At 46.0% G+C, this 25,545-nt stretch overlaps 1 protein-coding gene across 1 annotated transcript in view; it reads left to right on the top strand.

Moving 5' to 3' along the window:
- AIFM3 (AIF family member 3) overlaps positions 1-25,545 on the top strand; it is a 103,722-nt gene that overhangs the window by 65,898 nt on the left and 12,279 nt on the right. The window contains exons 11-17 of the mRNA XM_075898215.1: positions 4,986-5,116; positions 6,966-7,081; positions 7,506-7,577; positions 8,428-8,491; positions 10,897-10,973; positions 12,993-13,110; positions 21,441-21,539. Coding sequence (XP_075754330.1) covers positions 4,986-5,116; positions 6,966-7,081; positions 7,506-7,577; positions 8,428-8,491; positions 10,897-10,973; positions 12,993-13,110; positions 21,441-21,539 — 677 coding nt within the window. The remainder of the gene's footprint in view (positions 1-4,985; positions 5,117-6,965; positions 7,082-7,505; positions 7,578-8,427; positions 8,492-10,896; positions 10,974-12,992; positions 13,111-21,440; positions 21,540-25,545) is intronic.

The raw sequence follows: 25,545 nt of genomic DNA on the forward strand, positions 1-25,545 counted from the left end.
GGAAGCGTCTGTTTCTTTGTAAAACACTCCTTTAGGTACCTGACATCAAAGAGGACTTGCAGCTGAGAATCACCAGGGGTGTGTCTATACTGCAGGTCTTAACTCTTAATAAGCTACAAGAATTGAGTTACGTCAATTGAATAGCTTATTTCAAAATAGCTTATTTAGAAATTGGAAGCATCTATTCTACACAGCACTTATTTGGAAATAGAGCACTTGTCCTCTGACTTCCCTAACTCCTCGTGCAATGAGGGTTACAGGAGTTGGATTAAGAAGTCCTCCAGCTTGACAGTATTTTGACACTGTTTTGAAATAACTGCCAGCTGTGTAGACACGGACTAAGTTATTTTGAAATAGCGCTAGTTATTTTGAAACAATGTTGCTGTGTAGACGTACCCTAGCAGAGCTAGGTCTCCCTCAGCAGCCCAGGTTCAAGGCTCCTTTTTCCAGGAGAAGGGTTGGACTTTGGACACCCTAATGGTATCTCATATACAGTCCTTTCCAAGCCTGTTGGCTTTTGAGAACTGCAGTCTAAGGCACCTGTCTCTCCCAATTCATTGGAAAAACAGCATGGGAACCTAACTCAGGCTTTCATTCTCTAGATGCGTGAAAGGGAGGTGTACCTAAATACCTTTGTAAATCTAGGCCAGCAACCTAACACTGGAACTGAATTAATCATTGGCCAGATGAATTTGTTTGCATGAAAATTTGGAGAAAAGGAAAGTGTGATTATATGGCTATATGAAGCCTAGTCTGAATATATGTTCACATGACTATCCATTCATGCTGGAAAGGTTTGTGCAGACAAAACTGAAAATTGTGTTTTAGAGCAATCCAACTAGGAAGCAAAACCAACACCATGTTATCAATTAGGCATCAGGAGTCTGGTGGATAGTGACTATTGAAGCACAAACTGATGACCAATACTCCAGGTAAAATATTGTTCAGACACTATTTATAATAAATAGCTGTGTAAACAGAAGTATCAATGGGTAAATCGTGAACATGGGGGCAAGGCTTACAATACACTTCTGGTTGGCATCTCCCATTAGTTAGCTTATATGGCTGCCTGCTCAAAGTGCCCTAACCACGGGGCTAAAAGTTGAGAGAAGTTCTCCCTCTTCTCCTCCCTCTGTCAGTTTTGCCCCAACCACCTACCAGATCAGGTTCTTTATAAAACTCCAGTAGCCAACTGTCTGTCTTTGCCAGGTTAGTGAATGCACGAGAACAAAATGCAACCTGTTCTCACTCAGGCTGTGTCCAGACTCAGGGTTTTTTTCGAAAAAAGTAGCCTTTTTTCGAAAATACTTCCCCTGTGTCCAGACTCAAGCCGTGTTCTTTCGAAATTAATTCGAAAGAACGCGGCTTTTCTTTCGATGGCGGTAAACCTCAATTTACGAGGAAGAACGCCTTCTTTCGAAAGTTCCTCTTTCGAAAGAAGGCGTTCTTCAATGTAAATAGGGCTTCTTCGAAAGAGAGCATCCAGACTCACTGGATGCTTTCTTTCGAAAAAGCAAGCCGCTTTTTCGAAATTTCTCCGTGCAGTCTAGACGCTCTCTTTCGAAAGAGGCTTGCAGTCTAGACATAGCCTCAGTCATGTTGTCAAGACCATCCCTAGAAAGGTGTGGGGCTCAGGGCAACCCCACTGTGCCCCAGGCCACACTCCCACCCTGCGTCTTCCCTCCCTGCTCTGCCCCTACTCTGTCCCCACACCATCCCTTCTCCTAAGCCCACCCCTTCTCCACCCAAACCCCACTTCTTCCAACCTCTGCTCCACCATTTCCCACCCCATTGCACCCCTTCCTCAAAACCCCTTCTACAGAGAAAATGTATCCAGGAATTACTGGATTGCAGCAGGGGTTTGGCCTCCTGCACTCACCGCCGCCTGGGGAAGTAGAGTGACTCAGCTGAGAGATGGCAGAGTGGAACAGGCTGATGTATCATTCTGTTTTTCATGGCTCCTGCTGCTGCAGTGAGTGTGGGCAGCCTGACCCCTGCGGCCATCCTGCACCACACCCCCCATGTAATACCCCAGGATGCTTTGAGCCCCACAGACTACCATCAGGTATGTGGACATTTTGCACCTGTTTGCCATACCAGAGCACTCAGGTTGTTGACTCATATTATAGACAGTCAGCTTGCAAGATTCCTACCTATCCCATTGCTTCTTAAAGGGGGGAAATGAGTTAAAGAGCCTGGAACAGATTGGCACTATCAAGAAAATCTCAGTCAACAGCCAAAGATTAATGGGAAAATATGAGCCTGTGTGGCTTTTTAATGACTTAATGATAGAGTTGTAAAAGAAAAAATATATCCTCCCAGCACTGGGGGTAGAGCTACACTGTGTGTGGGGGGGGGGGGGGAGGGTTTCAAAGAAGGTATGCAAATTGCGCTTGCATTTGCTTATCATCTTCCGATTTTTTTTCCGGAAGAAGATTTTCCGATATTTAGCCTGTCTACACAGAGCCAAATTTCAGGAAAAAAAACTCTTTTGGAAGCCCCCTCATTCCTCGTAAAATGAGGTATTCAGGGGACTTTTGAAAGAGGGTTTTTTCTGACATTTGGACATGGGCCAAATATCGGAAAATCCTCTTCTGGAAAAAAAATTGGAAGAAGATATGCCAATGCGAGCTCAATTTGCATACCTTCTTCGAACCTCCTCCCACCCCAGTGTAGCTGTACCCTGGATGACTTCCTCCCTAAAGCAAAAGGAGCTAGTCTTCTCCAAATTGGATGTCTCAATCACATTCTGACAAACTTCCTTTAGCCAAAGAGAGTTCTAAAATTGACTCCATTTATCACGCCCTTTAGGAGATGTTGCTCTCAATTTTGCTTTTGGGATTACCAATGAAATTTGCCAAAGACACATAGCAGAACTGTTAATGAACAAATGGAGTTGCAGTTTTCATGGACTATATTTTTATTTAATGTATGAGGTTTTGAAGGAACACCGCCGCAGAAGTTCAAGTGATGTTTAGTCATAATCAAATTAGTCTTGTTCCCGGTAAAGAGCAGCTTCTCAAGAAAGATTTAAATGCTGCCTGCCTGATTAGCAGGGTATGTCTACACAGCGGTGCTATTTCAGGGTAATGGCCATTAACCCGAAATAGTGTTCTATGTGTCTTAAGAACACACCTGTTATTTCAAAAGACATTTCAAATAACGGGCTTTTTATTCCGGCTTCCTGTAAATCTTGTTGCATGAGGATTAAAGAAGATGCTGGAACAGTGATTGATTTTTAAATTAGTGCTGTGTGGACAGCGCCAAATTTCAAAGTAAGCTATTTTGAAATAAGCTACGCAGTTTGCATAGCTCAAATTGCATAGCTTATTTTGACGTATGCACTACTGTGTTGATGTACCTGCAGAGTGCCCACCGCTAGAGTTTTTTTCTACTGGTGGTACTCATTCACACATGCCTCAGTGCGCATAAAATGTATTCCGGCTCTCCAGTAAGCCTGCACTGTCATGCTTGAGTTTGTTTGGGAATCCAGTCCCAAAGGTTTATATGTTATGATATTATCTTAAATTATTTTAAAAATCCAAACTCCTGGGTAAAATTTTCAAAAGCACTGAAGTTACAAAAGAGCCTAAATCTCATTTTCAGAGGTGATCCCTAAGATCCCTTAGGGCTGGATCCACTAGAGATTGAGATGTTGCAAAGCACTTGCAATGCCTAATTTTTAATTGTCTGCCACCCAGCGGACTTCTCAGGCCTGAGTTTGGTGCCCAGGCTCCCTACACAATGCAGGAGTGAGAGTTAGGTGCCTAAGAGAGGGATTTGCAGAACACAGCAAACACAATGAAGAGCCTCCTGAGTCCTGAGCTAGCCAATTAGAAATGCAAAGGAGAGAGGTGGAGCCTAAACTCATGTTCTCACCTAACTTTGGATTGGAGGAAAGGCTCTCTCTCCACTGGGGACTCACATCTCTGACCCTTCTCTTACTGTGAAGTGCCTGACAAAGAATAGGCCTTTCTCACGGAAAAAAAACAGGAAAAGAGATGTTCTATAGTTTCCTCAGGGAATCAGTGGTATCTCAAAGGTAGCTAGGAATGCTGGCAACGTGGGGTCTAAGAGGAAAGTCAACATAATCCTGCTGTAAGTGTGCCAATGCCCAAGATGATGGGATGTCCAGGATTTCCAGGTTTATGGATCTTGGGTAGCAGATAAAATACTCCTGGTCAGGGATCTGAGAAGGTGGGTATTCGTATAGATTTGATCCTGACATGTAGCAGGGAGTTTCATGAGCAGATGGTGCAGTTTCTTTTGGCATTCCTGAGTGGGATAAGAGGAAAGAGGCCTGTAGAATGTGGTGTTGGTGAGTTGTCTGGCAGCCTCTTGTTTGTAATCTGTCCTGTTCATGATGACTACAGTGCCCCCTTTGTCAGCCTCTTTGATTTTAATGTTAGAGTTGTTTTTGAGGCTGTGGATAGCGTTGCATTCTGCCTGGCTGAGATGATGTCACATGATGTTGTTTGTTCACAATGTCAGCCTCTGTGCACATTTGCGGAAGCAGTCAACGTAGAAGTCCACACTGTTGGGAGGGTCCACATAGAGGTTTTCCTCTTGTGACATTGGTAGGGGGGGATCCTGAGGGTCAGTGTGACATTCAATGATGTGTTGGCAATATTTCTTCACACAGAATATTTTACATTAAATAGTAATAATGATAATGATGATAATAATAATATTTTACATTACATTATATTTTACATTAAACAGGACATACACTTGTGAAAGAAGGAACCCGAGATATCCAGCCAATCAGTAACTGCTGGGGATCAGAAAACTTCTCTTATGATAGTTTTATACCTACTTCTGCAACTATTGGAGCAGCAGGCTGAAAGATCACTTGTAGTTATTTTAGAAGGTGTATTGGCTCTTTGAATAGCTCCATGCAGCGCCTACAGAGACATACTTAGTAATAGAAAAAATACAGATAACAAAGCCACAATTGAAACCTAACATAAATATGTGTTTTTCAGGCCCAAAGCCCTTAGCTGTAAAGGCAAAGAAGTTGAGAATGTTTTCAACATCCGAACCCCTGAAGATGCCAACCGGGTAGTGAAACTGGCCAGCAGCAAGAATGCAGTTATAGTGGGAGCTTCTTTCCTTGGTGAGTTTTGGTCTTGGGCAGATCATCTCAAGAATCCCATTCATTCAGTTCTGTCATTTTTGAGGACTGTACTTGCTTTACTGGTTCGGTCTCTTTTCGGTTTGGTTTTATGAGAAGCAATCCCATTCCAAGCACATCCCCTTTTCCTGGCACAACCAAACCTTTGGTTTCTTTAAGGAGGAAGCTGCATACCAAATTTGACAGTCCTATCTCTTACCATTTATGAGAAATTCACAGACAAACAGACAGACAAACCTCAAAAATGTATAGTAGATTAGCTTGACTATGATGCCAGCGGCAAAGTAGTAGTACTCCTAGTTCTTCAATGCATAATGCTAAGGTTTTAAATGAGCAAGAGAAGATAGGTTTGGTAATGTTTTTATTTCACCAACTTCTGTAGGTGAGCGAGACAAACTTTTGAGCTTTAGAGAGGTCTTCTTCAGGTGTGTGGTTCTCAAAAGCTTGTCTGTTTCAGCCACAGTAGTTGATCCAATAAAAGATGTTATATCTCCCACCACTTATATCTAATATACTGGGACCAACACAGCTACAACTCCACTGCAAATAAAAATGGTTATTAAGTATATGAGGGTATGTCTACACTACCACCCTAGTTCGAACTCTTGTGGTTAATGTAGGCAACCGGAGTTGCAAATGAAGCCCAGGATTTGAATTTCCCGGGCTTCATTTGCATGTTGCCGGGCGCCACCATTTTTAAATGTCCGCTAGTTCGGACACCACGAGGAGTAATGGTAGTTTGGAATAGGAAGCCTAATCCCAAACTACCTAGTCCGTGCCGCATGTAGCCGCGGGCACGGAGTCCGAACTAGCTGGCATTTAAAAATGGCGGCGCCCGGCAACATGCAAATGAAGCCCAGGAAATTCAAATCCCGGGCTTCATTTGCAACTCCGGTTGCCTACATTAACCACCCTAGTTCGAACTAGGGTGGTAGTGTAGACATACCCTTACAATGTATCCCTTATGTCAGTCTTCAAAGCCTTGTTATAGTTTCTTCCTAGTCAGAATTTCACAAATTAATTACTGGTCATTGTTTTTGGACCATCACTATGAAGCCCTTTGGAGATCAAATGATTTTGTTTCTTCCCACACTTTGAATACTCTTAACCTCCTGAAGTGGAATCAGTCTGCTTAAGGTGACTCATGTCATGCTGAGCCTTGACTATCATTATGAATACCAGCAGCAGTCCTCATATTGCAGTCATACCAAAGAACCCAATAAGGATCAGATTCTGTTAAAAGGGGAAGAGGTGTTAAAAGGGGAAGAGGTGCGGTTACTGTATAATAAAAAGATGGTCTCCTAGCACTTACAGTAGACTGTGAGAGTGACTTGCTAGGAAAACGTTCTTCATGCCATCTGCAATGCATAGCATCCTTGCTATGCAAATTGTGTATCTTATTTTGATTCTGTTTCAGAATAGCTTATTTTGAAATTTGGCATGTCTACACAGTGCCAAATTTCAAAATAACGCACTATTTCAAGACATCCCTTAACCCTCATGGAACAAAGGTTACAGGGATGCCAAAATAGTGTGCCTGTTATTTCAAAATATTTTTCAAGATAACGGGCAGCTTGTGAAGAGGTGGGTTAGCTATTTCCGGGTATCAGAGGTATGCCGAATAGCCATGCAGTGTAGACATACCCATTGAATCCAAAGGCAGATGCACATGCCATTAGCAGCAGTTCCCAGTCACAAAAGGGAAAACTGAAAGTTCTTACATCACTACCTGCCCGCTCTTGAATCCAGTTCCAGAGACCTCACTGAAGTGCAGGGAGGAGGGAGGTGAGGAGGAATGGGATACTGTTTCTAACATGCTTCTGTTCCCCAGGGATGGAGGTGGCAGCCTACCTCACAGAAAAAGCCCATTCCGTGTCTGTGGTTGAGCTGGAAGAAGTGCCCTTCAAGAAGTTCTTTGGGGAGAAGGTTGGCCAAGCTCTCATGAAGGTGATTATGACCTGCCAGTTTTTTAGAGGATTATTTTGGATCAAACGAGGGAGACAGTGACTTTGGTTTCTGCTGTGCAGAGGACAGCTGTGTATGCCTTGCGTCCTTGCTGGCACTACCAGTTAATGGTATCATTGTGTTTGGTTTATTTGGCGTATTAAATATGTGTGGGGTTTTGGAGCTATAATGTCTGTGCAGTGGTTGACACCTAAAAGAAAACATTTGCCATGTCCTCCCCTTATTGTCTGAATTGCAGTGAGCTCCAGTATTTTGTGTTCATACACTGCAAAATTATGGCATGCCCCTGAGCAAGCAAGATGCAGAGAAGCTCAGAGCCCATGTCCAGTGCATACTCAAGCTGAGCTAAGAGGCCTTACTCAGAGGCTGAGCTAAGAGCTAAGAGCTTGTCTTTCTCATTGCACAGATGTTTGAGAACAACCGGGTGAAGTTCTACATGCAGACTGAAGTGTCTGAGCTGCGGGAACAGGAGGGCAAGGTACAGTGGCTGGTGCTCCACAGGAGTCAAGTACTGTGGGGCTAAGAGAAAAGGACTATGGGCTCGACTATGCCTGACCTGTGCACAAGTGTCTGGAAGGGCAGGGATAGTGTGAGGAGCTCAAAGGGGGTGATGGTGCAGGCACTGTACCTAACCTGCACCCCTAGGGGCACCTATGACTCCTGTGGAAAGAGCTGGGGAGGCCTTATCCTGTGACATCACTACAAAGACCCAAATATTCTGCGTGAAACCAATGTGCCTGGCCCACCCATTAATTAAATACTGCAGGAGAAAACCCAAGCACAGAGAAAATAGTAATGCCAGTCCTAATTTGCCCCCTCCCCTGTTTACATTCCCAGAGGAGCCCAGAGGGCTTGCTGTCAGAGGTGAGGTTGACTTGTATTGCTGGCTTATTGTTTCTTCTTGATGCTGCTCTATTTAATTCACATTCTGGCCCCACACCCATCAGCACCTTTCTGAGGGCCCCCATAGACTTCTCAACCTGAATTTATTATTGTGGAGAGATTTCAACCCTGGGGATCTGGACAGCAATTAGAATCTAGGATGGTTGGTGAGCACCAGCCAAAGGGGAGGCTGGTACAATCTATAGCATGCATTACCACTGTCATTAGGGCTCAGAAAAGCTGCACAGCAACAGCATTTACATTAGGGAGGCAAGACCCACAAGTGAGACTCCAGCAGGATAATCTCTTTGTTGAAGGAGAATTACAATGGAGTCATTGTCCCTTACTTCGTGTGCTGCAGAGAGATTCCAGCTCTTCTGGGTATTGCTAGTTCTTTTTTTTTTTTCCTTTAAAGTAATCAAGTGTTTCATCTGTATTTCCTGAAGCTTAAGGAAGTTGTCCTGAAAAGTGGGAAAGTCCTCCGCGCAGATGTCTGTGTCATCGGCATAGGTAAATGAACCAAGACTTGAAAAGCTTCTCATTGTTGCCAAACAGGGTTGACTTCTGCTTTCGCAGGTCAAGGGGAGAGCAGGTTCAGAGTCCTTGTGCTCTTCTCTTTGAGAAAGCCTGAGTCCTGCAGCATGCTGCATGTAGGTGACTTCTCTGCCCACATGCAGCTCACTGCAAGTTGGGGGCATGTCTGAGTCAGGCAGAGGTTAGAGGAGCAGGTATACACTCTACAAGGGCAATGATCATTGTGTCAGGTAGCATTAGTGCAGGGGTGGGCAAGATACCTCTCACAGGCCGGATTCATCCCTCCAAACCGCCAGATCCAGCCCACACATGCTCCATCCAGGAACCTCAGGCACACTTCAGCCACTGTTTTAAATGCAGGGTTGCTCTGTGTGACTCTATATTCCAGAAGGAGGGGGAGGCGTCAGGTGATCTCTCCTCTTCCAGCACAATCCTCAGCTCCTCTTAGCCAGAAACAGCCAGCCAATGAGAGCTGAGAGACTGGCCTGGGGGATGGGGGCAGCACAAGCCTCTCCCCCTTCCCAGAGTTGAGAGCCTCGTGGAGGGAGCAGGCTGCATTTTCAATGCTCTGGAGCTGCAGCAGGCAGAGAGCCCAGCCTGCCTACACCCTGCACCTAGAATTGCCAGGTGTCCTGTTTTCTACTGGACAGTTTGGAATTTGCACCCTCTGTCTGGTAGAAAAATTCAGAAAATACCGGACATGTGCAGTGTCCGGTATTTTCTGAATTTCCGTCTAGGCGCCAGACAGAAGCCTGGCGGGGAGCGACTGGGAGGCAGGGCTGCAATTGTTGCTGGGAGCCTTGTGGTCCCGTGCAAAAAGCTAGGCGGGGCGGAGCGGGGGTCGGGACTCCCAGCCACTCCCTCCACCCAGATTTTGCACATGACCAGAGGCTCCCAGCGCCAATCGCGGCCCCGCCTCCCAGCTGGGAGCCTCTGGTTGCGAGCAGAAGGCGGGCGGGGGGAGTAGCTCCAAGCCCTTCCCCCGCCCGGCTTCTGTTCATAACTAAAGGGAGTGCCTGCAGGGGGCACGGCCCAAAGGACTCCAGCTGCACACACACACCCCCCGCCAGGTCTGCTCCCGCCCCCCTCTCTCCTTCCCCCCCTCTCCTCCCGTCCAGCCTCACAGCCCACGACCTTCCCAGCTCTGCTTCCCGGCCCCCCTGCTTCCTCCCAGCTAGCCCCGCAGCCCTCAGAGATCCCCCCCCGCCAGCTCTGCTTCCCGCCCCCCTCCTCCCATCTAGTCCCGTGGCTCCCGTACCCGCCCCCCTCCAGCTCTGCTTCCCGCCCTGCCCACCTCCCGGCCAGCCTCACCCCCCTTTTGGCCAGTTTCCCTCCTCCCTCCTCCCGCCCATGATCAAGTGTGTCCGTTTTTTTTTGCGGGGTCTACCTGGCAACCCTACCCGCACCTCCTCCACAGAAAAGTGAGGCCCTTGACCACTTTCCAAAATCTTGGAGTCCCCCTCCTCTCACCAAAAATTATTGCCCACCCCTGAATTAGTGTGTTAGCTCCACACTTCAAAGGAGATTGTTCTGCTATTTTTAAAAATGTGTATATAGAGTAGGAATGGGGCGAGTTAATTGGTGCACAGGAGTCTGTAAAGGAAAGGAAGTACAGGCAGTCCCCGGGTTACATGGATCCGACTTACATCGGATCCCTACTTACAAATGGGGTGAGGCAACCCCGCACTAGCTGCTTCCCCCCAGCAGACCAAGGAGACGCGAAGCTAGCGCCCCCCCCCCCCCAGCAGACCAGGGAGACGCGGAGCGGCTTTTCTCAGCAGACACCTCAGCTTGAGAATAAAGGACTGAGGGAAGTGAGATGTGGGAGAATAAAACTGAGCTCTGGAGAAATGTTTGGCTAGAGTTTCCCCTACAATATGTACCAGTTCCGACTTACATACAAATTCAACTTAAGAACAAACCTATAGTCCCTATCTTGTATGTAACCCGGGGACTGCCTGTATTGCAGGGGAAGGTAAAGGAGGGAGAGAAGGTATGCCATCTGATGTAAACAGTTACCTAGTTTCCAAATGCAGCTGCATATGTGGTCCATATTTAAATGAGTTTATCCCTGGGCCTGTGCATTTCCACTGTTGCCTTAGCTGCTGCCAAATCCTCCCCATCCATTGAATTCTGCCAAGAAGGCTCTCAAGCCCCCTGCCCGTCATTCCTTTGCTGCCCACACACCCAGCACAATTCCTGAGACCCAATAGCAGCTATTAATTGAGGAGCACACAGTTATCATGGAACTGAACTGACATTGGCAGGAAAGTGACTGCTGGAGTTAGCAGGTCCTTACGCGCTCAGACATCCATTTTTGTGAGCACAACAGTGTTTGGGATTTAGACTCATTTGCACAATGTCCTTTGCCTTTCTGGCAGGTGCAAGTCCAGCAACAGGATTTCTGAAGCAAAGCGGCATTAACATTGATTCCAAAGGCTTCATTGTTGTCAACAAGGTAAACAGTGTCAAAGCCCAGAAAGGTGCAAGGCCCTACGTGGGGTCTCATAGTAGGTGTGGAGGTGGCCATGTAGCAGAAAAGTGGGAGCAAATCCAGAGTTTGTAGTGCACTTGCTGTTTAGAGCTAAATTTTCAAAGTACTCTAAAACGGACAGGCATAGGCAGATTATCTTCAAATTTTCTGTGTCTAACTAAGGGCCTGGCTAGACACAGTGGGCTGTGTCTAGACTGGCAAGTTTTTCCGGAAAATCAGCCGCTTTTCCAGAAAAATTTGCCAGCTGTCTACACTGGCCACTTGAATTTCCTGCAAAGCACTGACAATCTCATGTAAGATCGTCAGTGCTTTTCCAGAAATACTATGCTGCTCCCGTTCGGGCAAAAGTCTTTTTCTGAAAGACTTTTGCGCAAAAGGGCCAGTGAAGACGGCACAGTACCGTTTTCCGCAAAAAAGCCCCGATCACGAAAATGGCGATCGGGGCTTTTTTGCGGAAAAGCGCGTCTAGATTGGTCACGGACACTTTTCCGCAAAAAGTGCTTTTGCGGAAAAGCATCCTGCCAATCTAGACACGCTTTTCTGAAAATGCTTTTAACGGAAAACTTTTCCATTAAACTTTTCTGCAGCTACTTTTGCAGAAAAACTTTCCAGTCTAGACACAGCCTAACAGTATAACTGCAGTGGTCATCCTCTAAAAAGCTATACCGCATATCAAGATTTATGACAACTACTCATTGTGTGTAACATGATCATAGAATCATAGGACTGGAAGGACCTTTAGAGGTCATCTAGTCCAATCCCCTGCACTCATGACAGGACCAAGCACCATCTACATCAGAGTGGTCAATAAATGTTGTAGGAGTGGAGGTAAGAACTTGGTATGTGGTCAAGGGCCACACTCTTCCATGATATTAATTGAGGGTGGTGCAGGATCTAGGATAGGGTTGGGTGCAGAAGGAGCTCAGGGTAGGTGATTGGGGTGCAGAATAGGGTGTGGAGTCTGGGAGGGAGTTTGAGTGGAGTGGCTTGCGATATGGGGGAAGGTATTGAAGTGCAGAATGGGGTGCAGGGTCTGGGATGGGGTATGGTTATGAGTGTAGAAGAGGATTCTGACCAGGAGGAGATGTGCAGGTGCCGGGGTTTGGGTAGTGACCTGGGGCAGGGGATTGAGGTGCAGAGTTTGGGAGGGGGTATGAGTGTAGGTGCAGTGGGTTAAGGACTGTGACCTGGGGTAGGGGTGCAGAAGGAGGAGCAGACAATTAGGGGAGAGAGGGGTTGGGATGCCAGGTGCAGACTCTGACCAGGAGTTGCTTACCTAGACTACTCCTGGCCAGCAGCAGCCTAGCAGGCACCCTGCCTTCTGCACCCCCGCATGCTGCTCAAAGAGGCTTGCTCCGGGGGCCATGTGGTCTCTGTGTGCAGGTGCCCCAGGGGGAGGAGCTCTGTATGCGCTGGTTGCACCACAGGCATGGCCCAGGCAGTGCCCATTGGCCAGTTTCTGGACAATAGGAACTCCAAAATTGTGCTGAGGGCAGGGGCAACATGTGAAGCCTTCCCCCCACCCTCCTGGGTTTCATAGTGCGCAGAAACACACATGGCCCCCACAGCTGGTGGTTTGAGCGCCACCAGGGTGCAGAAGGCAGGGAGCCTGTCCAAAGCTTCCACCAGGCCAAGGAGGGTGGCGGGTTGGATCCAGCAGTTTGGTGAGCCAGATTTGGCCCACAAGCCATATTTTCCCCACTCCGATCTAGACCACTCAGACTCGGTGTTTGTCTAGCTTGCTCTTAAATATCTCCAATGATGAAGATTCCACAACCTCCCAAGGCAATTGATTCGATTGGCTAGCTCCCCTGTGGTAGCTGCAGTATACAGATGTGCATGTTCATTCTGGGGGCGGGGAGGGAGGGGGGACATTTCTTTGTTGCTGAGTCTGAGTCAGCAGCATGAAGCAGTGATGCTTCTGACCTTGCACTTGTAAGGCCTGTTGTGGCATAATACCCAGAGCCCTTTGCTTCCTTTCAGATGATGCAGACCAACATCCCAGGAGTTTTTGCAGCTGGTGATGCTGTCACGTTCCCACTGGCCTTGCGTAACAACAAGAAGGTGAACATCCCTCACTGGCAGATGGCACATATGCATGGTGGGTATATTTCAGTCCCTTCCTGTTAGGGCTCCTGGACTACTCAGTGATAAGCTCGTCATGAAGATGCACAGGAAGTTAGCCAATCAGTTCTGGCTTGTTAAAGGCAGTTGGGCTTAGGCAGAGGGGGAATGGGGATTTATTATTAATGATACTATCCTCATTATTCCTTTATAGCTTGTTTATCTTAGATTGGCCAATATAGTCCTGACGCAATGTTTTTTTCAGATTTAAAGAGATTTCAGCATTTAATTATGCAGGTACATGCAAAACCTTCGCCTTTAGGCACTTAAATACCTTTTCACTCTGGTCCTGTACATTTCTAGACAGTACCTAGTGCATTGTGGTTACCACTGGGCTACAAATAAACCATTTTGCAGAAACACAAGTCTGCCCACTGATCAAGTTGTAAAATCCCAGGAGCAAGGCAGTACGAGTACCCACCTCCACTGGGCTGTACTGATAGCAGAATCACATATAAAAACATCAGTGGTTTTCATTTCACCAAAGTCAACCAGAAGCAATTTATTTGGAGAGTTTTAGTACTTTGCTCTGCAATGCCAGGGTTTTCCCTCGTGCCTTTAGCTCCAGTGGTACCTTCCGGCAGCAGGCTGGGGCATGACACGCATGCCTGTCCAGTAATGACCCACGAGTTTCCTTGCCTCATTAATACCCCTTCTTGGGTCCAGTTTGTTGTAAAAACAAAGTGCAAATCAGTCAGCATCCCTCACTGCCCTGTTCCCCAGTGTCTAGCCCTTCAGTGTGTTGACAGGACAGGCCCTTTGCTACTTTCCTTCCTTCCACCAGCCCTGGCTCTGGGAAGCCAGACTGCAAACCCCTCTTGCGGCTCTTCCGCCTTCAGCCTTTACCCAAGAGCCACCTTCTGCTTCCTCCAGTTCTCTGGTCCCTGGGAGATCTCAACAGTTGGACTAGGTCTTTTCTCCGGAGGCACATCTATATCTCGATTGGGATTGTTAGCTTCAATTTTTTGATGAGCCTCACACGCAGCAAAACTTAGTGCTGCGTGGCTTGAGTCTAATTTTCAGAGAGTCGTTTTAAACATGACCCACAAAACCTCTGCTACTTTCTCGAGTTTAAATTTATCAGGCTTTAATTTCTTTTGCTCTCGGGATTCTTCTAACTTTTGAACTAACTCTATTAAGAGAGTGTGCCTTGGACTACCGTGGATAACAGGGGTAGCTGGAAGGATGGCTGACACATGGCTATCAGATTTCTTTAAAAAATTTTCTGCCACGGTCAAAAGTTTTGCCAGGTCTGTTTCGTTCCCTTTTAACCCTGTTGTTACACAGGTGGGGCCTTTTGTCTCCTCTTCCAGATAAAACATGACAGAGAGGTGTGTCTTTAACAAACACCTCAGAGAAGTGATAGAAATGTAGCCGTGTTAGTCTGGGGTAGTTGAAGCAAAATGCAGGACAATGTAGCACTTTAAAGACTAACAAGATGGTTTATTAGATGATGAGCTTTCGTGGGCCAGACCCACTTCCTCAGATCAAATAGTGGAAGAAAGTAGTCACAACCATATATACCAAAGGATACAATTAAAAAAAATGAACAAATATGAAAAGGACAAATCACATTGCAGAACAGGAGGGGGATGCGGGGGGGGGGGGGAAGGAAGGAAGGTAAGTGTCTGTGAATTGATGATATTAGAGGTAGGGAGAGTGGGATGTTTGTGAGTTAATGGTATTAGAGGTGATAATTGGGGAAACTGTCTTGGTAATGGGTGAGATAGTTCAAATGTTTGTTAAGTCCTTGTTGGCAAGTGTCGAATTTTAACATGAATGACAGTTCAGAGGATTCCCTTTCAAGTGCAGATGTAAAAGGTCTTTGTAGCAGAATGCAGGTGGTTAAGTCATTGAGAGAGTGTCCTTTCTGGTTAAAATGGCAAGAAACTGTTTTCTCTTTGTGATCTTGTCTGATATCTGTTTTGTGGGCATTAATCCTTTGGCGAAATGTCTGAGATGTTTGTCCAATGTACATAGCAGACGGACACTTTCGGCACATGATAGCATAGATTATATTTCTGGATGCGCAGGAATATGTGTTCTTGATCTTATAACTCACTTGGTTAGGTCCAGTAATGGTATCAGCAGAATGAATATGTGGACAAAGCTGGCAACGGGGTTTGTTGCAAGGGAAGGTACCAGGGTTGGTATTAGTGTGGTATGTCCTGTGGTGGTTGGTAAGAATCATCTTGAGGTTAGGTGGTTGTCTATAGGAGACTATGGGTCTGTCTCCCAGAGCCTCTTTGAGTATGGTATCCTGTTCCAATATAGGCTGTAGTTTATTGATAATGTGTTGGACAGGTTTAAGTTGGGGGTTGTAGGTGATGACAAGTGGTGTTCTATTGTTGGTTTTCTTGGGTCTGTCTTGAAGTAGATGGTTTCTAGGTATTCGTCTGGCTCTTTCAATTTGCTTTTTTATTTCTCTGGGTGGGAAGTTGAGATTTATAAATGCTTGGTAGAGATCCTGAAGCTTCTGGTCTCTGTCAGTGGGATTAGAGCAGATGCGGTTGTATCGAAGGGCTTGGCTATAGACGATGGATCGCGTGGTGTGTTCTGGATGGGAGCTGGATGCATGTAGGTAACTGTATGAATCGGTGGGTTTTCTGTAGAGAGTGGTGTCTAATTTTCCATTGTTGATTTGTACGGTGGTGTCCAGGAAGTGGATCTCTCGTGTAGAATGGTCCAGGCTGAGGTTGTTGGTGGGGTGTAGGTTGTTGAAATCTCTGTGGAATATCTCCAGTGTTTCTTGGCCATGCGTCCAGATCATAAAGATGTCATTGATGTACCGTAGGTAGAGGAGGGGTGAAAGGGGACAGGAGTTGAGGAAACGTTGTTCTAGGTCAGCCATAAAGATGTTAGCATACTGTGGGGCCATGCGTGTACCCATGGCTGTGCCGCTGATCTGGAGGTATAAGTTGTTCTCAAACTGGAAATAATTGTGGGTGAGAACAAAGTTACATAGGTCTGCTATCAGGTTGGCAGTAGTGTCCTCTGGGATAGTGTTTCTAATTGCTTGTAATCCGTCTTCATGTGGGATGTTGGTATATAGAGCTTCTACATCCATGGTGGCAAGGATGGTATTATTGGGGAGGTTATCGATGTTTTGTAGTTTCCTTAGGAAGTCAGTAGTGTCTCGGAGATAGCTGGGGGTATTGGTTACGAAGGGTTTGAGAAGAGTGTCTACATAGCTGGATAGACTAGTAGTGAGCGTGCCAATACCAGAGATGATGGGACGTCCGGGGTGCCCAGGTTTATGGATCTTGGGAAGTAGATAGAACAATCCTGGTCGCGGGTCAGAAGGTGATTCTGTGAGGATTTGTTCCCGAGTAGCTGTGGGGAGGCTTTTAAGGAGACAGTGTAGTTTCTTTTGGTAGTCCAAGGTGGGATCAGAGGGGAGAGGTTTGTAAAATGTGGTGTTCGAGAGTTGTCTGGTTGCCTCCTGGTTATAGTCGGCCTTATTCATAATGACCACAGCACCCCCTTTGTCAGCTGGTTTGATTACAATGTCCAGGTTGTTTTTGAGACTCTGGATGGCATGGTGTTCAGCGCGGCTAAGATTGTGTGTCGCTTGTTGTCGTTTGCGAATAATGTCAGTCTGTGTGTTGTTGCGGAAGCTGTGTATATAGAAATCCAGATTGTAATTCCAGACATTGTTAGGAGGCCTGCCCATGTTTTTAAGGCTTGCCTAGTTCCTTACTTTTATATTAAAAATCATTGAGGGGTTATTACTCTCATTATCTCCCAATTTGTGATACGTTAAGTGACTGAATACATCTTCCTGAGTTTCACTTGGGGGTCTGCTTGCCCAGGGGCATTCACCACATCCTGTTCGTGACGCCATGTTACACCTTTGTTCGGTGATGTGGTGGAAGCTTCAAGGGTTAAAGCTGATTACCCAGTGAAAACTACTGGATGATGGTGTAAAACAAATGATCTTTATTAAGTGGAATGATTCTTTTATCAAAACCAACAATTAGAAAATGGTCTTTTTAACTAACAATTGCCTAATACTTTTACAGGGTAGAAAACTTGAACACAACTATACCTAACTGATTACAATTCCTAGATTACAATTTACTTATATTAAATCACTATCTCTAATTCACCTAAGGCAACGCAGCATACAAATGAAAAATACAAAAACAAAGGTAAAATAATAATAATAAAAGAACCACCCACAGCCAATCCCTCCAATGTTACTTTAGGACAGCTGGTGGAGTTAGTCATGGATTTTTTACTGTTACAAGTTGACAACTCCTGGGTTTTTCTTCTAACACTTATACCTGGGCTAAAACTTAACCTTTTCACATAACACAAAATCACACTATCTATACAATACAATTAATATGACTTACTTATACTTCACAGGATTATAGGATATAATTAATACAGCTTAACTATTAACTAAACTACTAATTAATAAATTTAAGCAATACTTACAAATCCTGCAACGATAGCAACACAAAAACACACTAGAACTCGGAGCATGCTTAGGACTCATGCACCCCTATATTTGACTCGAAGGGTGGGAAGGCAGCTTTAGGGTGATCAGTCCTTTAGCCGGGCAAAAAAAGATATGTGCCCTCAATACACAGAACCTCCGTCGAACAATGGGGTTGAGGGTCTTTTATAACATAACCTGATATCCGGTACCTTATTAGGGTTAGTTCCTTGGCTGGGCTTGATAGGCTGGTAATGAGGTAACGTGAAATACTGCCCTATAGGATTTTTCATGATGCCCGCCTGATGGCCCCGTGGACAGTGCTGGGTGTGGACATGGTCAGTGTGCATGGCAGCTGCGTCTTATCTCCCTATGCCTACCTCCCTGCCTTCAAGGACTGGTCAAGAGAGTCTTATTTATCTCTTGCAGCTTGTGTTCTATTTTTTCATGCTCACCTCCCTGTTCTATGATGCCTACAAGGCCAAATCCCATTTTACAGAAAACTGCATTGTGTGTCCCATACTTCTCTGAGTATCTCACAGTCTGGGTTTTCTGTGAGGGGCCTTGTGAGGCAGGATGGGCTATACGCGAAGGCCATGGACAGAAAAAGCCTGCTTTCCAACATCAACTACTGTTTTTTACTGACAAAGTCTGGCAGCTTTGATTCAGCCAGATCTCTCTCCCCCTGATCCTTTATAGCTCCAGGTGCTGCCCACCTTCAGCTGGTCAGAGTTAGGAGCACCTCAACAAACACAGGGGAGCTGGGCCTACTACACTGAAAGAGGCCGCCACCCTATGACATATGTTCTCTTCAGCATGGAGAGTGGCACATCTGCCTCAGTTTCCTTCCTGCAGAGTCCCTAGTAACTTTATATTGGCTTTCTTGCTTCAATAATTCTGCTCCTTGGAGCCAGTTTATTATCAGAGCACAGTGAAAATCAATCAGTAGTCAAAAGTCCATCACTGGAGTATAGGCCTTACACCCCTGGTCTTTCCAACAGGAACCTCACCCCTCCCCACCACGCCTCTCTGCTGGGACTGCATACTCAAGATGTAATGTTTCCTACTGTATCAACACTCCACCAGGACAGTCACCCAAGACCTTCCAGATGGAGTGCAACTCCACTCTTCCCAGCGGGAACCTCTCACTGCTCCCTGGGTCCATTCTCCAGCACATCAGCTGCAAACCGCTCTCATGCCTCCTGCCCTCTTCCACCTTCAGCTTTCTGGTTAGAGCTAGCAGGCACATCTCCTCCTTTCTGTCATCTGCCCTCTCCAGCACTGGTTCAGGGAAATCAGCTAACAAAAGCATCACTCTGGCCTTCACCCTCCTCTGAGGAGATATCTTCTGCTTCCTTCAAGGACCTCCTGTGGGCTCCTGGCTATAGGAGCTCTCACCTGCCTTCTTCCTGAATGAGACTGGAAATGCCAACTCATCAGATCCATCTTCTTAGGGCACTGCTGCCCTGCTTCTTTATAGCCCTCACCCTCTTAATGGCCACACTGGCACAGAGGAACAGGCCCTGCTTCAGTTAAATGGGTCAGCCACCCTGTGATCTCTTACCAATTTTCTGTACTTCACAGCCTCATAACTGACATTGACGTCCTCGTATTTCCCTATCCTTCCATTTGTTATGTTTCTTTTTTCATTCTAATTGCTGCCTTCGCTTTGCCATTAAACCAGGATGGGTTTGTAGCCTAATTTGTTCCCTTTCTTCAGTGAGGAATCATGGCTTTTTGGTCCTCTGATCATAAGAACTCCTATTTTTCATTCACATTTTTCTATCTCATTTATTCTTCTTACTTAATTTTGCTCATAATGGCTTTTAACTTTGGGAAATGAGTGATTTTTCAAATGCCAAGTCTACATATTTCTGGCTCAAACTATCTTCTCTGTGCTCATATTGAACATAATCCAATGTGGCCTAGATCATTGCTAGAATTCCTTCCCTGTATATTTTAAAATCCCTTTATTGTCCTTAACCTATTGGCCATAGATATTTGCTTCTCTGAATGCCCAACAGTTTACATAGAAAAAGAGGAAAATCTCCCTGGCAAATTGAAGGACTTATCATTTCCCCACTTGCATACTAGCCCCTTTCTCCTCTTTTGCACGAGCCTTTCCCCATTTTCATGCTTTCCACCATGGCTCCACCAGGCAGGTGCCCAAGTGTGGTGTATGAAGGCACGGACTCCGGCCGTTGCAAGCACAAAATCGTTTTATTGCAAGATTACAACTATCTTTATTCCCTCTCAACTTCCCAAAAGTCCACATCCTGCTTTTCACAAACTGTGCTCTCTCACAGTCCCAACACAGCATTCTCGAAGGTCGTTGACTCTGGCAGATGTTGTTATTGTTGGCTCAGGACTCTTGATCACGCGCGTCCCCGCTGACTCCTGGATCATCCTCCAAGGTCTGCAGCTTTTCTTGGTTTTGTCCTTGGATGCCCTGTCACGCGGCCAATGCACTATACTTGTTGATTCTCTACACCTAAGTGGTCAGGTTTTGGTGTGTTATCTCCCAGACTGTCCTTCTTTTGGAACATAATGCTCTGTAAGCATTGCTCTCAACGTGCTTTGAAGTTTGAATATCATGACACGACATAAACAAGCGTCCGCACTGAAAATATGCTGCCCTTTTGCCCACGGCAATGTCATTCTCAGTCTATGGAGCTCTGAATCAGCTTGGTATCAGTACAGATCTGGGGGGGCAGTTATACTTGATGGGGCAAAAGTCTCCACTCTTGAGAGGTGTTTTCTCCATCATCCCTTCTCCTCCTCCCATCTCTCCTTGTTCATTTCTCGATATCTGCAAAAGATGCTAGTTGGCATTCAGTCCTGCCATTGTGAAAGAGCCCTGAAGGTGGGGAGGTGGGAAGATTGCTAGCTAGGGTTAATATTTTGTTGTGGTTATTTTTAGTAAAAGTTAAGAACTGGCTGCAAGCAATAAACAAAAATTCATGGATGCTTGTGAACTGTCTGTTACTTTTATTAAAAACTGGGGGAGGGTGATGGGAGAGGGGGAGGGACTGATCAATACCCCAGGGAAGGGGGGAGAGCCCGAGGCCTGCTACTGGAGGGAGAGAGAAATCCAGCACCAACGACTGTGGACAGCTCCCTCTGCCCCAGTAGCTCAGAGCTCTAGGGTCTCCAGCATTCTCAGTGGCTTAGAGCTTCATGTCCCCTGAGGCAGTGAAGAGCTCTGGCCCCACCAACCTGGAGCTGCAGCAGAAAATGTCAGGGTGGTCTCTGAAAGCTTCTGTGACATCTGTATTAATAGACAGTCTGCTTGGGGATGGGAGGGCACCATCTAAATGTGCAAACTAAGGGCCTACAGGTGAACAAGAACCATATAACTTTCCTTCAGAGGCAGATGATCAAGGTGCTTCACCACAACCTTGCTTGCACTGTGGCTCATGAAACTCCTGCTCTTGTTCTGCTGGTGGGGGTGGGGACTAGTCTAAGTCTTGGGCTCTACTTAAAGTGCGAGTAAAGGAATTCATAGCAAAAGGCTCTAAATCATCTTAAAGAGCTGGGCACAATCCAGGGAGGCTGACAGATTTGCCACACTCCTGGAACTGGTTTGCATGTGGGGGAGAGGGTCCATGCTGAAAGGAGGGGGTTGGGGCTAGCCTCTCTTGCCAGTCCTTTGGTGCTGCACATTACTCTGGCTGTGACCACACAGTAGCAGCAATGGCTAGGAGCCCTGGACCCTTTTGAATTATGGGGCCCATGTTAGCTGCCCTCTTTGCTCCCCCTCCTTTATGGCAGGTCTGGCCTGATGCACTCCACGTAGTCTGGGCCTGCATGTGGCAAGACTTCTATTGTTTCCTTTCTTGCATTTTGTTTCCTTGGTTTTCCAGGCCGTATAGCAGCTCTGAATATGCTAGCCCATGGCATGGAAATCAGTACAGTTCCTTACCTGTGGACAGCTGTGTTTGGGAAGAGCATACGATACGCAGGTAAGAAACACTAATGCAAGCCTGAAGAGCAAGTCAGCCCCTTGAACTGCATGGGAGCCTTATAGAAGCTGGGGGGGGGGAGGGGGAGAAATGGGAGGGAATAACATCCCACTCCGATGGCAACCTGGAATGGGCCTCACTAGTGACCGACATTTGCCACATATGCTATTGTGTGACTGGAGGGAGCTTCCAGCATCTCAAGCTTCACAAACAGGAAGTGGCTGTGAGGGTGCAGTGCTGAACCTGCCTGGGCTGGGTTGGGACCTGACCTTCAGTGGAAGGAGATGCCTGTTCCTGGGAGTAATACTTAATCAGACTGGGCTGATGGGTGGCAGCTGAATCTGATGGGGGGGGTGGGGCACTGCCTACACTGGACATGGCACCTGGACTCACTGAGGCACCGACTTCTGCAAGGGTGACCAAGTTGAGGATTGTGGTAGTTGGTATTACAGGCACTGACTTTTGTTTTTCCGTGTGTACTCCACCCCTGATCCATTCTAAGGTCCGACCTTTGCTTCACCCCTTTCCCTGAAGCATTGTCCTCATTCCTAGTCTTCCTGCCCCTGCTGCACCCCCTCTCCCAAGCACCTCCTGTCCACCACTGAAAGCTGATCAGTAGGGCCACTGCATCAGCATGACGGCCTTTCCCTTGCATGCTCAGTTCAGTTCAGGGACAGAGATTTGCAGCCCCACAAGAGAGAATTTACCATGTAAGCTCCAAAGCAGTAAAATAAAATCCAAAGATTGAGAGCTCTCAGTTGCTCGGGGAGAGTAAGGAAAACATATGGCTAAAGGCACAGCTATGCACAAAAAAGCGGCAGTGAGTGTCAGAGCACCAGTCAACCAACTCATTTTAAAAACGGATGCCCTTCTCTGTTGCAGTGACAGATTGTGGACATTTGGGTCTCATGCTGTGGGACTGAAAATAGCCATGTGGACATTTGGGCTTGGAAGCCTGGGGTTGGAGGAAGATGGGTCTCCAGGGTTGGAGCCTGAGCCCAAATGTGCACATGGGGAGAGGAGACTTGGTATGGCCTGCTCTGGGTGATGCTAAGGGTCTGGCTGCCCCCAGGCACTGAACCTTCTGCCCAAAGCACACCCTTTGTGGAATCATAGAGCCAGTCCCTCGCTCCCTTGCCCAGGTAACTGAGAAAGTCCCCACATCTGAATATCTCATTTTAGGGAGCTCACCTCAGAGGTGTAGATCTCTGTACAAATACTTCTCTCCATTCTATCCCATCCCCAGCAAAGGGGATGAGCTGAACATGGGAGTCTCCTTTATCCAAGCTGAGTATCCTCATCACTGAGCTAAAGAGTATCTGGGATTTTTTCCTGTTTCCTGGATACCTGGCATGGCACTGCAGGGTGAATGCACAGAGGGAGAAACATAAGTACTGAGTATCAGAGGGGTAGCCGTGTTAGCCTGCATCTGCAAAAGCGACAAGAAGTCCTGTGGCACCTTATAGACTAACAGATATATTGGAGCATAAGCTTTCATGGGCAAAGACCCACTTCATCAGATGCATGTTAAGTAATGAGCAATTTTAGAAGCCCACAGACTTTGGTGGCAGCTGAACAGTGGTTTCATGAATCCCAGTGGTGCCAAATTCTGGGATTTAGGCATCTAAAGTGACATGTATGCTCTTACGTCCTCTAGAGCAGTGGTTCCCAACCTTTTTTACACCACGGACCGGCAAATGCATTCAAAAACTTTTGGAGGACCAGTATAGAAACATTTGCATATTCATTATGGTAATTAACTTTAAACGGTAACATGTTGTTTTACATTGCATCTGTACACACACAGTGCATGTCATTTTGACAGATTTTTTTTATTATTCCCCTCCCAAAGTATTCACTTTCCACCTTGAAAAACATACACACTACATTGCTAGCTACCCAAAGTATTATGTTTCCACCACTGTTAAAAATCAAACATAAGACATCACTTCTCAAAGTATTTTACTTCCACCAGTTTTTAAAATCATACATAAATTATCACTAGTTAGTCTAGCTGCTAAATAACATGAAAATAAATGACTTACTGATGAGATCACATCAGTTGGATTGTTAGGCTGTTCTCTCGACATGAGCAAGTTATATCAAAATATTATGCTTGACAGTGAGACTTGCAGTGTGTTTCTCATGTCAAGTCTATCCCAATGTCATGTCTTGGTAGCAGTCATTGCAGAGAAACCCATTTCACAAAGGTATGTAGATGGAAATGGCAGCAAAGTCTTCAGAACTAGCTGAGTTCTGGATATTCACCCTTTATTTTAACCCAGAAGGACGACAGAGATGAGGATACATTAAACAAAGTTTTAAGTCCTCTGTAACATGGCAGTTCAATCAATGGATCCTCTTGCAGTAGTGGCTTTCTTTCCTGACTCTCGGATCTTTTGAATTTGGGAAATTTTGCTCTGATGCCTCTGAGAGTGACTTGAGGTATTCACTTATTAACTAAGAAAATCCAACAGCTTCTTCTGAAAAATCCATAAAAATATGAAACGTAAAAAATTCTACTCACATGTTTCCCCCCAGGCTGTGATTTTATCCACCATTTTAAACGGATGCCCTTCTCCTTTGCACCAACAGATTGAGTTCAGTCAGTGGAAGTTTAGCAAGCCAGATCTTATCATTAAAATGTGCAGCTAATGGTGACTTTTTATCTGTGAGAAATCTCTGCAGCTGTTCTCTTAACTTAAGACTCTGGTCAGGTTTTCCCTCTCAATAGCCAATGAACTTCTGTATGCAGCAGAAGCTATTTGTGTTCAGCATCCATATCCTCACACAGTGGTTCAAATAAACATGAATTTAGTGGATGTGTTTTGATATAATTAACAAAACGGCTCACTTTATGCAAAACATTGAGAAGTTCAGGACAAAGTTTTCGGTTTCGTGATGAATAACACAATGGGTAGACTCACATTCAGGCACCACTTCTTTTACCTTGGTCGTGAAACTGGAAAGCCTTCCAGTCATTGCAGCAATGCCATTAGTACAAACTCCAACACAATAAGTCCAGTTGAGCCTACCTGCAACATAACCATCCAAAACTCTGAAGATTTCTGCCCCTGTTCTTGTGTTAGGTAGGGGAGGTGCACACTGTAAATCTTCATGCATGTCATCCTCAAAAATATAATGCACATACACTAACAGCATTGCCTTGTTTTCAATATTGATTGATTCATCCACCTGAATCAAAAACCATGGCAACTGCTTCTTGATGTCCTCAGCTATTTCGTCGATCCTCCTGGCAATGGTGTTGGCAGAAAGAGGAGCTTGTTCTACCTTACAAGCTGCTGTTTCCCCACACAGCTCAGGACAGACATCTTTTGCAGAAGGAAGAATCAGTTCTTCACCAGTTGTAAAAAGGTTTTTAGCGTTGCCAATTCGGTGAGCTATGAGAAACGTTGCCTTCAAAGCAGCCATGTTTGAGGGTGCGCATGTGGCAATGCAAAATAATTGTTTTTGTCCTTTGAGAGCAGGATACTTAGACTCTAAGTTCCGAATTGGCTTTGAAGATTTAATTGCTTCATTGGACATTGTTTCGGAACATATAACACACAGTGCTTTTGGAGCCTGTGAATCACCACATGCAATAAAAGCATACTTTAAATACAAGGAGTCATCCTTGCAATTGAACATTGCTGTCTTTTGTTTTTCTGCATTTTCTTGGCGTTGGTTATCCTCATTGTGCAAAGAGTCTACAACAGGGATGGCCAACCAGCAGCACGTGAGCCACATGCTCACAAACCCTTGAAGTGCGGCTCATGAAGCCTCCCCTGCACACCTAGAAATGGTCCCCGGCCCCAGGCTCCCTGTGCTTACTGGGGTAGGGTAGCTGTCTGGTGCGATGATCCAAAATGATGGTGTTGCCAGGATGGCGGCGGCCGACGGGAGCTTGATGTGGCCAAAAAGCCTTGTCTTTTAAAGGGGCAGCATCCTTTTTTTTTTTCCTCAGCAAAAATTGCTGAAAAAAATTTCTGGTGCAGCTCTTTGCATT

The sequence above is a fragment of the Pelodiscus sinensis genome, chromosome 15, assembly GCF_049634645.1.
Source record: "Pelodiscus sinensis isolate JC-2024 chromosome 15, ASM4963464v1, whole genome shotgun sequence".
NCBI lineage: Eukaryota > Metazoa > Chordata > Testudines > Trionychidae > Pelodiscus > Pelodiscus sinensis.